Source organism: Mytilus galloprovincialis, chromosome 13 (genome assembly GCF_965363235.1).
Source record: "Mytilus galloprovincialis chromosome 13, xbMytGall1.hap1.1, whole genome shotgun sequence".
NCBI lineage: Eukaryota > Metazoa > Mollusca > Bivalvia > Mytilida > Mytilidae > Mytilus > Mytilus galloprovincialis.
Genome location: NC_134850.1, coordinates 55260040 through 55274113, shown reverse-complemented (window position 1 = coordinate 55274113; position 14074 = coordinate 55260040). Strand labels below are relative to the sequence as shown.

At 31.0% G+C, this 14074-nt stretch overlaps 2 protein-coding genes across 2 annotated transcripts; both read left to right on the top strand.

Moving 5' to 3' along the window:
- The first annotated feature begins 311 nt into the window (after positions 1–311).
- On the top strand, positions 312–3779 carry LOC143056596 (uncharacterized). Its single transcript, XM_076229697.1, has 4 exons — positions 312–432; positions 1433–1640; positions 2417–2504; positions 2997–3779. Exons 1-4 carry the CDS (start codon positions 425–427, stop codon positions 3644–3646), a joined length of 954 nt encoding a protein of 317 aa, XP_076085812.1. The 5' UTR covers positions 312–424; the 3' UTR covers positions 3647–3779.
- Positions 3780–10187: 6408 nt separating this feature from the next.
- On the top strand, positions 10188–13772 carry LOC143056595 (uncharacterized). Its single transcript, XM_076229696.1, has 4 exons — positions 10188–10327; positions 11159–11366; positions 12324–12411; positions 12963–13772. The coding sequence occupies exons 1-4, from the start codon at positions 10320–10322 to the stop codon at positions 13628–13630; spliced, it is 972 nt and encodes a 323-aa protein (XP_076085811.1). The 5' UTR covers positions 10188–10319; the 3' UTR covers positions 13631–13772.
- The last annotated feature ends 302 nt before the right edge of the window (positions 13773–14074 follow it).

Below are 14074 nucleotides of genomic sequence, written 5' to 3'. Positions count from 1 at the left end.
AGATATCTTATACATGTTATAAAGTAATTGATATATGTTATAAATTATAAAGTAAGATATGTAAAAAGTTTATAACATATATTTTATTCGTTATGAATTATTTCAATTAACCTGTAAACCGTATGTGTCAATATAGCCGGTGTGGAGAGTCGAACGTTTTTATATGGTAGATGCATACAATAACACTGCAACTCTTTTTTACCAACGCAAGCTAATTCGAGTTATCTGCCTATTTTTCAATAGGTGGCAGTATTGATTTTAAAATGGATATTGGACTTACCTGTTGTGTACTTATACTAGATATAGATATTATTACTACATACTTAAAATTACCAATTGTTGTGCAATTTACATCCCGTAAATAAAAACAAATAACATGAACAATAAGGATTGATTTTACAACGTTAAAACATATGATTTCAAAATGAACAGGTAAAGTTGTGTGAATTTTTATAAAAGCAAAGTTAACCTATTTCAACAGTATATTCAATAATTTTAAAAACGATTATTTTCCTTGTAAAAATTATGTACATTGCTTGATTATTTGTTAAACATTATAATGCTTCACAAAGTTCGCCATTAAGTTTAACTAGATTTCATTTGAGGTATCTTGGAATTACAAAATAGTGATTGAAGTTGAGAATTTGAAAAGTTCTGTACTAAGATTCAGACACTTGATATTATATTTTTGAAAAGAATTGCGGTGCGGACAGTTTTTTAAACTTAAATGTATGTAGAAACAGAGCTGTTTTGTTTTTATTTTCGTCGTTTAGAAAATATGTATACAACGTGAACATGGTGAAGAAAGACCAAAAGGAGCCTTTATATTTATATAAAATAATATTTACAAAAAACTACTATATTCATAATGAATGATACAAGAAATTACTAAATTTAGAATAGATATTACAAGAAATTACTAAATTTAGAATAAATATTACAAGAAATTACTATATTTGTAATGAATAATACAAGCAATTACTATATTTATAATAATTAATACAAGTATAATAACTATGTTTATAATGAACAATGCAAGACATTCCGATATCTATTAAAAAATGCTATATCTATAATGAATAATACAAAAAATTACTATATTTATAATGAATAATGCAAGAAATTAATATATTTGTTATAAATAATACATTTCTGAGATTATGACATGTTTTGTTATATTTCGTTTTATTCCTTTGGATGATCGTCTGTCTCCTCTCCTTGACCTTTTCCATCATATTACCTCAGCTGTATTTTGCAAAACTTTAAGGAATTTTGGTCCTCAATGCTCTTCAACTTCGTACTTTATTTTGGCCTTTTTAACTTTTTTGAATTCGAGCGTCACTGATGAGTCTTTTGTAGACGAAACGCGCGTCTGGCGTAAATATTAAATTTAATTCTGGTATCTATGATGAGTTTATTTACATCTATACAGAGACGAAATTCTAGAGAAGTTAAAGACTAATGGCTATGTGGTAATTCCAAATGTTTTGTCAGAGGAGGAATGTAATGAGCATGCTGGAAGTTATAAACGATGGTATTCCATTTTAAAGGATAATACAGCGAAAATGAAACAGCGAAGGTCCGTCATACAATCATACAGAGTCGGTCATTTCAACACAACATGGAAAATAAGAGTCCAGGTAAATGAATTTTTTAAATAATAATATAAAGTATTCTCTACTTGGAGTACAGTAAAAAAAAAATGAAATTAAAATACATATTAGCGACCCTTAATTGCCACTTATACTGTTTATCAGACAAGAGGAACTAAAGGGATGACTAAATAAAGCCAACTGTAGTATACCGCTGTTCAAAAGTCATACATCGATCAATATAAAAAAAAAGATTTCCAAACTGAAACCAAGATAAACAAATTAATTTTTATAATAAGAGGAAAACAACCGAGAAAAGAAACAATGAACTGCATCAAAAACAAACATAAAAAATACATAGTAACAAACTTTTTGATAACAACTGCTATATGCCCAAATTCGAACAGCAAATTTTAGTATTTGAACACTGCGATTAGTTATAAATTTCATGTGTTCGAATACTTTTTTTGTATTTACCTTCATCAGGAACGCTCAAAATCGAATATTTGAAAGCCAAGAATGTGTAGTATCCTAAACAGTTGAAGAGCTATATCACCGACATAGACATAAAAACCATCCATCTCAGGTCAACTTTGCCTCAAAGTTTTAGAAAAAAATGTTATAATCATGTCAGTACTGACTACTGAGATGAGGATTGAAATCAATGCATGACTTTTCACATATCTTTATTTTGTACTGCACATTTGGCTACATCTTGAAGGACTTTGTATCGTTGACTTATGTTGCAAGTCTTATGTGTTTTTACCTATTTTAATCTATGATATTCTTTGTCTTAATATGTATTGAAATTTTCTTTAATTTAGATCAAACCTGTGTTTGAAATGGTATGGGGGACACATAAACTTCTAACAAGCGTAGACGGAATTGCAATTTCTATGCCTTCAGAAACAGGTAATTCAGAGTCGACAGACTTTATAATTATACTAACTTCAACAAATTCGTTCCTTCCTGTAGAGCTACGCTAGTAAAATAAACCAATTTTATTACACGATTCTTAAAAGAAATTTTTCAGGATATTTGCCTTGTTAATGATAAAAACCCACTTACTAATTAGTTTTGCACAATAAACTATAAACTCACAGAAATTTTAGCACTTTTTGTGTGCATGAACTTACTTTTGCTATAAACATTCTATAGGTTCGTCAACACCAACATTTTTCAACAAGAATTCGTAATGGGATTACATCCAAAAAGTCAAAGACATAGATTTCAGTCTGAAGTTAAATTCAAAATAGTAATTTGTAACCTTAGTTTTAGTAATGTGGAGATCTTTATTACAGTCTATTAGGCAATAATTCTATTGATCACATTGGTTTGTTTCATCAGAAATGTTACAAACGTGCTCATACCAAAACTGAAATGACTAAATTTATAATTTGAAAGGTGAAGCCGATTTCCGCTCAAATGGTGATTGTTGGATGCATTTGGACCAAGGTGTGAAACGTAGGGGTCTCCATGCATACCAAGGAGCTGTCTATCTGGAGGAATCAACCGATAAAGACTATTGTTTCCGAGTAATGGATGGATCCCATGAATTCCATTCGGAATTTTTCAAGGCTTTTCCTTATGCCGGTGAAAAATCAAAGCGTTGTGAATTTTTTAAGTTCAACGAGGAAGAGAGAACATGGTATGAAAACAATGGTTGTCAGTTGGTATCTGTTCCAGTTCCAAAAGGTGGAATAGTTTTATGGGATTCTAGGACTGCTCATGATAATATAGCTCCACTAAGTGGACGTCCAGATACTGATAGATGGCGCTGTGTCTGTTTTGTTAGCATGACACCTGCAATATGGGCAGGAAAAGACGATATTGAATTTAAGAACAAGGCTTATGCTGATCTTGCCATGACAACTCACTGGTCATCTCAAGGTCAGCAGCGTCACAAATCAGAAGAAAAATGTGATGATGTGCTATCAATAAAAAAACTTCCTGCAGCCTCAAGAACGAAGGAAGCCAAATTGATAATGGGCGTCGATAGATACGATTTTAATGATGGCGAACCAAATGGTCCACCAGCTCCTTACTGGATGTAACCTTTAACTTTTTTGATTGATTGTAAAAACTATAATACTCGTTTTAAACGTGACTTACTATGACCTTGAGGATCAATTAGCTGATAGTGACAGGTTCGATGCAGATAAGAATAAAACAGATCGCCTACATTTAGGATTGTTTTGTTCTTTTGTTTGTGACGGTGTACGTTATTTCCAGATTTTTATGCCCACGCCGTGGCGGAGGGGGCATTAAGTTTTACCCTTGTCCGTCTAGATGTACGTACGTGTACGTCTCATACTTTTTTCCGTTCTCAAACTTCAGTTTTCCTCAACCAAATGTTATAAAACGTATATACAATGCTAATTACCACAAAACACAGATCAAGTTTCAATTTTGGTATCGTTATTTTAACTGTTCTCGAGTTATGCCCATTTACAAATGTAATAATTGCTTAATGTTTTGTTTCTGTTCTATCACTGAAGTTTGACTCAACCAAATTTTATTAAACTTATACATCATATGTATTACTACAAAACTCAGATCAAGTACAAATTTGGGTAGCGTTTCTTTAACTGTTCTTCAGTTATGTGCCTTACTAATTTTATATGATATGCAAGCGGGGTCATCATATGTGGGCACATTCCGCATTGTATGTTTTGTTACTGTGTTGGATGCGTGTATACCATCTTTTCAATTCAGTTCTAGAAGATGTAATGATTACTTTAAGGATACATTTCTGTAGTTGTAATGAGTCATATAAAAGCTTAAGTTACTCAAAAAGACAGACTGGAATTGAAAGTAAAATGCACAAAAATCAGCTTTCAAAACGTCGTTGATCAATTTTGTCTGTTGAAGTTTACAAACACAAGGCGATCGTAGTGCGCATGCTTTAAACCGATTTGTTTAATCACTGATACTAGGATATTCATAAAACACCTGATTTCGACTACAGATTTCACAAAAATTTTTAGACAATTGAGTGCTTATAAAAAATCATTGGCTGAATTCAATAATAAAGAAATGAATAATCATTATGTAAATTTCGTGCGTCGAAAATGACCATCCCCGCTAAAACCTGAACATTTGAATACCAGCTATGTATATACTCTTCAACATAAGGAGTTTTAATGTACATGACAATAAGAATTAACAGAACCACCAATTTGTCTAAGGTCAAATTTGCCAGAAGGAGTTAATGAACCTTACTTTCTTAATAATTTATAAATTTATGGAATAAAACAGGGAATATTAAATAAGAAAATGTTATAAATAACGTTTATAACGAAACATTTCTACATTTGAAAAGGCTTTTTCTAAGTCAGGGATAAGACAGTTGTCCATTCGTTTAATTTGATATGTTTTATTCTTTGATTTTGCCATTTGATTAGGGACTTTCCGTTTTGAATTTTCCTCGGAGTTCAGTAATTTTGTGATTTTAATTTTTACTACATAGAATGGACAGGTCATCAACTTCCTCCTTCAATTGGCCTTATCACTTCTTTGATGTCAGCTTTACTGACGAGTCTTTTGTAGTCGAAACGCGGTGTCTAACTTTAAAAAATCCTATAAGCTTGTATTTTGAATGTGATTTTTTATTTGGTTTGCTCTATTTTGAAGTTGCGTAAAAATCATAATTACTTAAAATAATCTTCACGTATGATTAAAAAATACAAAATTCCTTCGGGTGGGTTGCATTTGATTCATAATGCTTTTTCAAGCAGTTAACCCATTCGCCATTTGTGATATACAAGATTTCTCATGTGTACTGCAAGGTCATTTTATTCCTATAATCGACGTTTAAAAAAGGAAATTGTAATGTCTAGATCAACCAAGTTATCTATTAATATATTGGAAAGAATACTTTTAAATACATTCTTGACATTCATATGATTAAACATCGACTTGAGGATTTTAAATATCGTCAGCAACAATGTTTTTATATAAAACTAATTTCCATTTCACGGATTTTGCAAAATAACTTTAACATCTAGAGATTTTAGAATTATCTGAAAATGTCAGAGATTTAAAAAAAAATCCCTGATTTAAAACAAACTAGAACAGCACAGTCAAACTGTGGGTAAACAAACGCATAGATAGGGCATGCAATTCAATGTCATATACATGGATCTACGATCAAACTGCCACGTCTAAGAAAAACACGCTGATATGCAGAGATGATGTATAAGAAAGGTGGATATAAGACCAAAAAAATTAACAAAAGTTCTTAACTGAAAGTAAAATTCAAAACAGAAGGTCATTTATCTAATGGCAAACTACAAACACATCAAACGAAAAGTAAACAACAGTCAAATTCTTGACTTTGTACAGACATTTCCTTACAAACATGGCGGATTAGACTTAGTCTAGGTTTTAAGTAAAAAAAATCAATTAAAGACAACAATGTGTGAGCAAAACAAATAGATATAATAGAAACAAATAACTATTTCAAATAACAAAGAAACACACAGAAAAACAAAATGGCATATGGTACCTATGGACAAAGTACTACATAGCAAAAATAAAAACAATAACAATAGCACACTAAAAAAAATGCGGGATGTATAAATACGTATACATAGCCACGCTAAAAGTATATTTCCATAAAGGGACTAAACAGTAAAGATTGAAAATATAAAAAAGACAAATAAAAATAACACTTTAACACGTAATGAACGCCAGTACCTAGAATCTATACTTCAGGACCATTGTGCATTATTTGTGAACTTGATACGGAATATTCATCAACTAGCTCTTGTTTTCTTCCGATGATTTTCTTTTAGAAAAATATTTTTGGCAACTATATTATTATAAATATTTTTATCCGCTGTTCAACTTCGAGGTAATAAATTGATTGAGAGAAACAAAAAAATCCGGGTTACAAACTAAAAGCGAGGGGAACACATCAAACATAAGAGGAAAACAACGAAACAACAATAACACTGAAGTGCAACAAAAAAACAAACGACCATGCAACTTACATAGAAACAAACTTTTAGATGACAATTAGTCAAGTAGTCAGCACTATGGTGATGACATACATAACAATTATATGGTCATTTTTATAAATTTCCTGTTACAAAACTTTTTTGAAAAACTAAGATTTTTATTATCCTAGAAATAGATTACCTCAGCCGTATTTAGTACAATTTTTTGGAATTTAGGGTCCTCAATGCTCTTCAACTTTGTACTTGTTTGACTTTATAACTTCTTTTTGTCAAATAGCTTCTATATACTTGGTCTGAGCGTCACTGATGAGTCTTATGTAGACTAAACGCGCGTTTCAAAGTATAATACTGGTACCTTTGATAACTATTGTTACAGGGCATTTTTAGAAAAAAATAATTGATTGAACCTCGCGTTTATGGACGCTGGTGACGTTTTATAACGTTTTTTCTGCTTTTGTTACATCTACATGTGGGTTTTTCTAACCTTCAAGATAACATCAAATCAAATTTAAGTACTATGTATGCAGGTTTAACTCCGCCTTTTTATATAATGAATTAATGTTTGCAGATGTTAATTTTTATTACAATGCTTGAGCAAACATCATACCAACAAAGCAAGCAAGCCAACCCAAGTATTCTTATCCAAGCATTTGGAAATTAGCTTTAAATGTTAAAACTATATTCCCCTTGTGTCCAATATATTGGATTGAAAGTTAGAGTACCTATATCTAGTTTATCTAAGCTTGTTTCAATTTGTTCTTTAGATCTAAATTTGTAATTTTTAACAGCGCAACTGTCTATTGATAAATTAAAAGTGCAAATGTTTATTAAAAAAACGCAAAAAAAAAAGGTCCAGGAAGGGCTAATTTCGGACTAAAATTTGAGGTACATCTGATGAAAGATTTTTGACATTTTTTTTAAACACTTAAGTATCTAATTCATTCGATTCAATAGTTATTGTAAAGGATTGTGACTGGCATGGTCATTAAAAACGCTCAAATTCAAGCTTATATATAAAAAAAATATATCAAATATGCCATTTAACGTACATTTTCAGATGATTTCTATCAAAAATAAGTGGTCGCATTCGTGTTCGCGCTCAACATTTATATGAAATGTTTTATCATTGAATACAGCTTATAATTAAATATTAAGAATGAACACTTTCATTTTAGACAGAAATCGTCTAACAAATGGCAAAAATGTTTAAATTGTGAAGATATCAGTGTTTTGCATGAAATAATGATGCTAGTATCTGATGTATGTTCATTGTATTATAAAAAACAGACCATATTTATATAACAAAAGCATGTTACTTTTTTTAATAAATAACTAAGAGTTAACATTTTAACAATTTTGTGAAAACGCAATACTTTGGGGCTAAAGGGGATATTACCGGACCTACTCCCTTCATATCAAAGAGTGCATACTTTTGGCGGGGACTGAAAGCTAATATTGTTTCTAATCACTTTAAAATGTAAAACGCTTCTGACTAACGTTTTTAGTCTAATAGCGTATTCGAATTATCGACACTTTTTTCAATAGGTGGCTACTACGGGGCGCCGAATGGGACTCTTGTGGTTTTGTAAAAAAATCAATTCTGTCATAACAAAATCATTTTTGTCTTACAAAACTATGTGCTACAGACTTGTTTTGTGAGAACTTCAATTTTGTGATGACAAAATTCATTTGTGTAGACAAAATTCATTTTTGTCATGACAAAATTCATTTTTGTAGACAAAATTCATATTTGTCATGACAAAAGTCAATTTTGTCTTAAAGGTATGCAAATATAAACATATTTGCATACAAAATTGACTTTTGTTACCTGATATGGAAATTAAATCACAAAAGTCAATTGTGTACGGTAAGATTCAATTTTGTGAGACAAAATTGACTTTTGTGAAACAAAATTAACTTTTGTGAGACAAAATTGACTTTTGTGAGACAAAATTGACTTTTGTGAGACAAAATTGACTTTTGTGAGACAAAATTCAATTTTGTCATTTTTGTTGAGACAAAAGTCAATTTTGTTAATTTTGTTGAGACAAAAGTCAATTTTGTAAATTTTGTTGAGACAAAAGTCAATTTTGTTAATTTTGTTGAGACAAAAGTCAATTTTGTCAATTTTGTTGAGACAAAAGTCAATTTTGTGACGACAAAATTCATTTTTGTGATGACAAAATTCAATTTTGTAACAACAAAATTGACTTTTATGAGACAAAATTGACTTTCGTGAGACAAAATTGACTTTCGTGAGACAAAAATCAATTTTGTTGAGACAAAATTCAATTTTGTTAATTTTGTTGAGACAAAATTCAATTTTGTTAATTTTGTTGAGAAAAAATTAAATTTTGTCAATTTTGTTGAGACAAAATTCAATTTTGTTAATTTTGTTGAGACAAAATTCAATTTTGTCAATTTTGTTGAGACAAAATTCAATTTTGTCAATTTTGTTGAGACAAAAGTCAATTTTGTCTCACAAAAGTCAATTTTGGGGTCAATGAGGGTCGGTTGAAGACAAAACTTTACGACAAAAGAGATGATTTCAGCTTTCCAATTGTGAACTTTCCATTTCTAAGTAGCAACATTCCAGCAGCACCTGCATACGGGGTATATATCTCTCAATTGATACGATATTCCCGTGCTTGCATTTCCTATCATGATTTTCTTGATAGAGGGTTACTGCTCACAAGGAAGCTATTAAATCAAGAGTTCCAAATGGTGAAGTTGAAATCATCCCTTCGTAAATTTTACGGACGCCATCACGAGTTGGTTGACCGTTATGGAATAACCATTTCACAAATGATATCGGATATGTTCCTCACGTCGTAACTACAATCCCCTTCCCTTTCATGAATTTGACCTACCGAATTAGACTATTTACCGGATTTGTAATCACATAAGCAACCCGACGGGTGCCGCATGTGGAGCAGGATCTGCTTACCCTTCCGGAGCACCTGAGATCACCCCTAGTTTTTGGTGGGGTTCGTGTTGTTTATTCTTTAGTTTTCTATGTTGTGTCATGTGTACTATTGTTTTTCTGTTTGTCTTTTTCATTTTTAGCCATGGCGTTGTCAGTTTGTTTTAGATTTATGAGTTTGACTGTCCCTTTGGTATCTTTCGTCCCTCTTTTGTGTAACAAAAGTCAATTTTGTGTAACAAAAGTCGATTTTGTATGCAAATTAGTTCACAGAAACCAAACTAAACTAATTTAAATACAAAATTGACTTTTGTCGCTCAATTTTCAAATTAGGTAACAAAAGTCAAGTCTGTGTAACAAAAATGAATTTTTGTCATGACAAAAGTGACTTTTGTCCGCTGATAGATAATTTTGTATGACAAAATTTCAAATTTGTAGTATGATACAAATTTTGTTAAACTGAACTCATTTTTGTTGAACAAAAGTCACTTTTTGTCCGTACAAAATTGAATTTTGAGTACAAAACCACAAGAGTCCCATTCGGCGCCCCGTAGCTACATATTAAAATAAATATTGGACTTACCTGTTAGTAGTGTATTTCAACACGTTAAACTAAAAATAGATATCATTATATTGCATACTTTAAATAACTACTTGTTGTGAAACTAAATTATTAGTGTAATTATACACAATATAGATTAGATATCATTACTTTGACTTACCAATTGTTGTGAAATGTATCCTCTTTAAATAAAAACAAATAACATGGACAGTTAGGATTGATTTTAAAACATATATTGAACCGATACAGAGGGGATTGATTTTAAAATATTTTGTTTCAAAATGAATAGGTAACGTTTATATGTATTCAGTTATGTGATTTTGTGATTTGTGATTCTTTTAACGATCTTGATTTACAGGACAAATTAATTTTTTAATGTCAAATGATGCTATTCAACCATTTTTAGCTAAAACTTTGTATCAAATGTTTTATCGAAGAAGATATTGTGTACAGTAATATTTTAGTACATTATTTTTAATTGTTTTATAATATGTGTAATATTTTTAAAGTGTCTCATAAGGCAGTAATTTGGCTGGGTACCAATATTTTAATTGTAATATTTAATTTTTAATTGCATATTATGTAATTATGTACTCATTGTGTTTATATTGGTATGTGACACTTGTTTACTGTCATTATTGTAATTGTATATTATGTTATTTTGCTATAGCATTCTGTTTGCTTCTGCAATAAAATATATTCATTCATTCATATAATAAATTATTCTGATTCTGATTCTGTGAAAACTTTAACTAAACAATGTATACATAACTGAATTTGATTCGCATTAACTAGTTCAAATGAGTTTGCTTTACTGTCTTAACGTCGTTTACTTTTTAATAGCATCATCAGTTAATTAATTATTATTTATTTCGAATTACAATTAAGTGGGTATCCACATTACAGTATAATTCGAATGTAAAACGAATAAAACAAATTTGCATAAACAAAAACGTATTTAGAATGCGAATTGAATGATAAGGGGGAGGGGTGTAAGTATTTCTTTGATTTATACTACAAACTGTACCTTCGTTGATATATTTTGTTGTAATACCTTGGATACTGTCTTGTTGGTCTGTTTTGCTCTTATCTCATTTATTCATATTCCATCTTTTCACAGAGACGAAATTCTAGAGAAGTTAAAGACTAATGGTTATGTAGTAATTCCAAATGTTTTATCAGAGGAAGAATGTGACGAACATGCTGGAAGTTATAAAAGATGGTATTCAAAATTAAAGGATACTGGAGCAAGAATGATGCAGCAAAGGTCCGTCATACAATCATACAAAGTTGGTCATTTTGATACAACATGGAAAATTAGACTAAAGGTATATGTTTTTTTTTAAACAATAATGTGAATAACAAAGTAGTTAAAATACCCACAAGTGACTTATCACTCATGTCTTATCATAGAACTTAGGACATCGGTTCCTAAAGGGGTTACTAATCTTATGGGTACATGCAAATAACAGGCTTCCGTCTGTTCGTCCGTAATTGTTAGTGATTTCATGTGTACTCTTCTAGCCAAATTTTAATGAATCTTATATCATAGGTTTTTGTCGGGAATCATGTTTTGGACAAGTTCGAAAATCAGTGCTGATCAATTATCTTTAAAAGTAATGTTCCCTGAAAACATTAATTATATGGAAAATCACATCGTTAGAAGTGCACTCATATGATCATTTCTTGCCAGATTTTTATGAAACTTATATCATAGCTTTGTATTAGCTATGTCTTGGACATGTTGGACGAGTAGAACAATTAGTGCTGATCAATCATTTTTGAAAGAATTATGCGGGTGTATTGTAAACGCTTTCAAGTTTACAAATCTTGCCAGAATTTTTATGAAACGTAAAGCAAAGGTTTGAATATAAATGTTTTTGGCACTTTTGACAATAAGTTCTAATCATAAATATTTTTAACGAGTTATGCCCCTTGTAAATATTAATCATAATGGAATTCACATTGCATTTGCTCTGAAGCCATATTTTTTCTGAAATAATGACAAAACGTTTTTAAGAACAAAAACGAGTTTTTAGTTATTGCCCTTGTACCTTGGAAAGATAAAATATGTGCAACGCCAGGGACATTGGAACTATGTTCTTTTATTTTAATATGATTAATTGCATGCATATTGAGTTTTCAAGTATTGTCCTTACATTTCTACTAAGCATTTGGCTACCTAGTATAGGACTTTGAATCAATTTCGTGCTGTACAATGAATTATAAAGTATTTATTATATTCTAGAATATTTTCCATATCAATAGATTTTTTTCATTTATAGGTGAAACCGGTTTTCGAAATGGTATGGGGGACAAAGAAACTTCTGACAAGCGTAGATGGCATTGCTATTGCTATGCCTTCAGAAACAGGTAATTGACTAATTAAATCATGATATAATCGTACTTCAGTCATCATGTATCCTTATTTTTACCTGGTTAGCTTTGCATGTAAACCGTCGCTTTATAAGAATATTCGCCTGTTTAATACCGGGTATAAATAGATGTCAGCTACTAACGTGTTATAAATTCTGGAAAAAAAATTAAGAAACATACAGAGATATAAGCATAAGCTTTATAATAAAATACATATGATACCGATTTTCGTTTAAACGAAATATTTTTTAGATATACACTTTCGATCAAAGAACTCACACATGAACGATTCATTATAAGCAAGATTGCATTCAGAATGGGTTCTAAATACTAAGTAATGCTTCCAAAAAGTCATATTCAAATAAGTGCGTTGCAACCTTCGTGTTAGTACTAATACGATCTTTTTGCAGTGCATTCAGTAAAAGTTTTATTTGTCCCCTTTGTTGTAACATTTAAAATAGAAAAAAATAGAAAAGGTAATGTAACAAAAGTGATCATATAAAAAATCAGTGTGTTGAAAATATAATACGCAACATATTTTTTTAAAGGTGAAGCTGATTTCCGCTCAAATGGTGATTGTTGGATGCATTTGGACCAAGGTGTAAAACGTACGGGTCTCCATGCATACCAAGGAGCTGTTTACATGGAAGAAGCAACCGATAAAGACTATTGCTTTCGGGTAATGGTCGGATCTCATCAATTCCATTCGGAATTTTTCAGGGCTTTTCCTAATGCCGGTGAAAAATCTAAGCGCTGTGAATTTTACAAGTTCAACGAGGAAGAGAGAACATGGTATGAAAACAATGGTTGTCAGTTGATATCTGTTCCTGTTCCAAAAGGTGGAATAGTTTTATGGGATTCGAGGACTGCGCATGATACTATAGCTACACTCAGTGGAAGACCAGATACTGACAGGTGGCGCTGTGTCTGTTTTGTAAGCATGACACCTGCAATATGGGCAGGAAAAGACGATATCGAATTTAAAAACCAGGCTTACGAGGATATTGCCATGACAACTCATTGGTCATCTCAAGGACAAAAGCGTCACAGAACACGCAAATCAGAAAAGTCAAAAGACAAATGTGATGATGTTCTCTCAATAAAGAAACTTCCTGCAATTTCACAAACAAATGAGGCCAAATTATTAATGGGCGTCGATAGTTACGATTTTGAAGATGGCGAGGCTAATGGTCCACCCGCCCCTAATTGGATGTAATTCATATCAGCTAAATATAACATTTCAAATTGGACACTAGATGTCACGTTTTGGAACGTAACATATAAAGAAATTTTGAACTAATTCACTGACGAAATTAAATAGAATAAGCCAACAAATCTAATAAAACAGTTTACCGATATTTTGTATTGCTTTTATATTTCATTAGTTTTTAGTAGGTCTCGGTGTAGTCGGTCATTTTCCAACATTTGAATATTTCGTTAATATAAATAAACAACAGCTGTATAGAGAATGGCGAAGGAGCATCTGAGACAATTGAACAATTGAACAAAGGGAATGTTAAAAAATGTGTGAAACGCCAAACACTTTTATTCAGTCCCATCTATTGAATGAAACGATGATAAGAACATACGCCTTTATTATTGTTGAGCTTTTTAAAGGCAACAGTAGTATACCGGTGTTCAAAAGTCATAGAAAAACCAA

Excerpts from the sequence above, each read along its gene's own strand:
- LOC143056596 (XM_076229697.1), top strand. Across the intron at positions 1,641-2,416 it reads CATGGAAAATAAGAGTCCAG|ATCAAACCTGTGTTTGAAAT; the intron begins GTAAATGAATTT and ends TCTTTAATTTAG. Across the intron at positions 2,505-2,996 it reads TTCTATGCCTTCAGAAACAG|GTGAAGCCGATTTCCGCTCA; the intron begins GTAATTCAGAGT and ends ATAATTTGAAAG.
- LOC143056595 (XM_076229696.1), top strand. Across the intron at positions 11,367-12,323 it reads CATGGAAAATTAGACTAAAG|GTGAAACCGGTTTTCGAAAT; the intron begins GTATATGTTTTT and ends TTTCATTTATAG. Across the intron at positions 12,412-12,962 it reads TGCTATGCCTTCAGAAACAG|GTGAAGCTGATTTCCGCTCA; the intron begins GTAATTGACTAA and ends ATTTTTTTAAAG.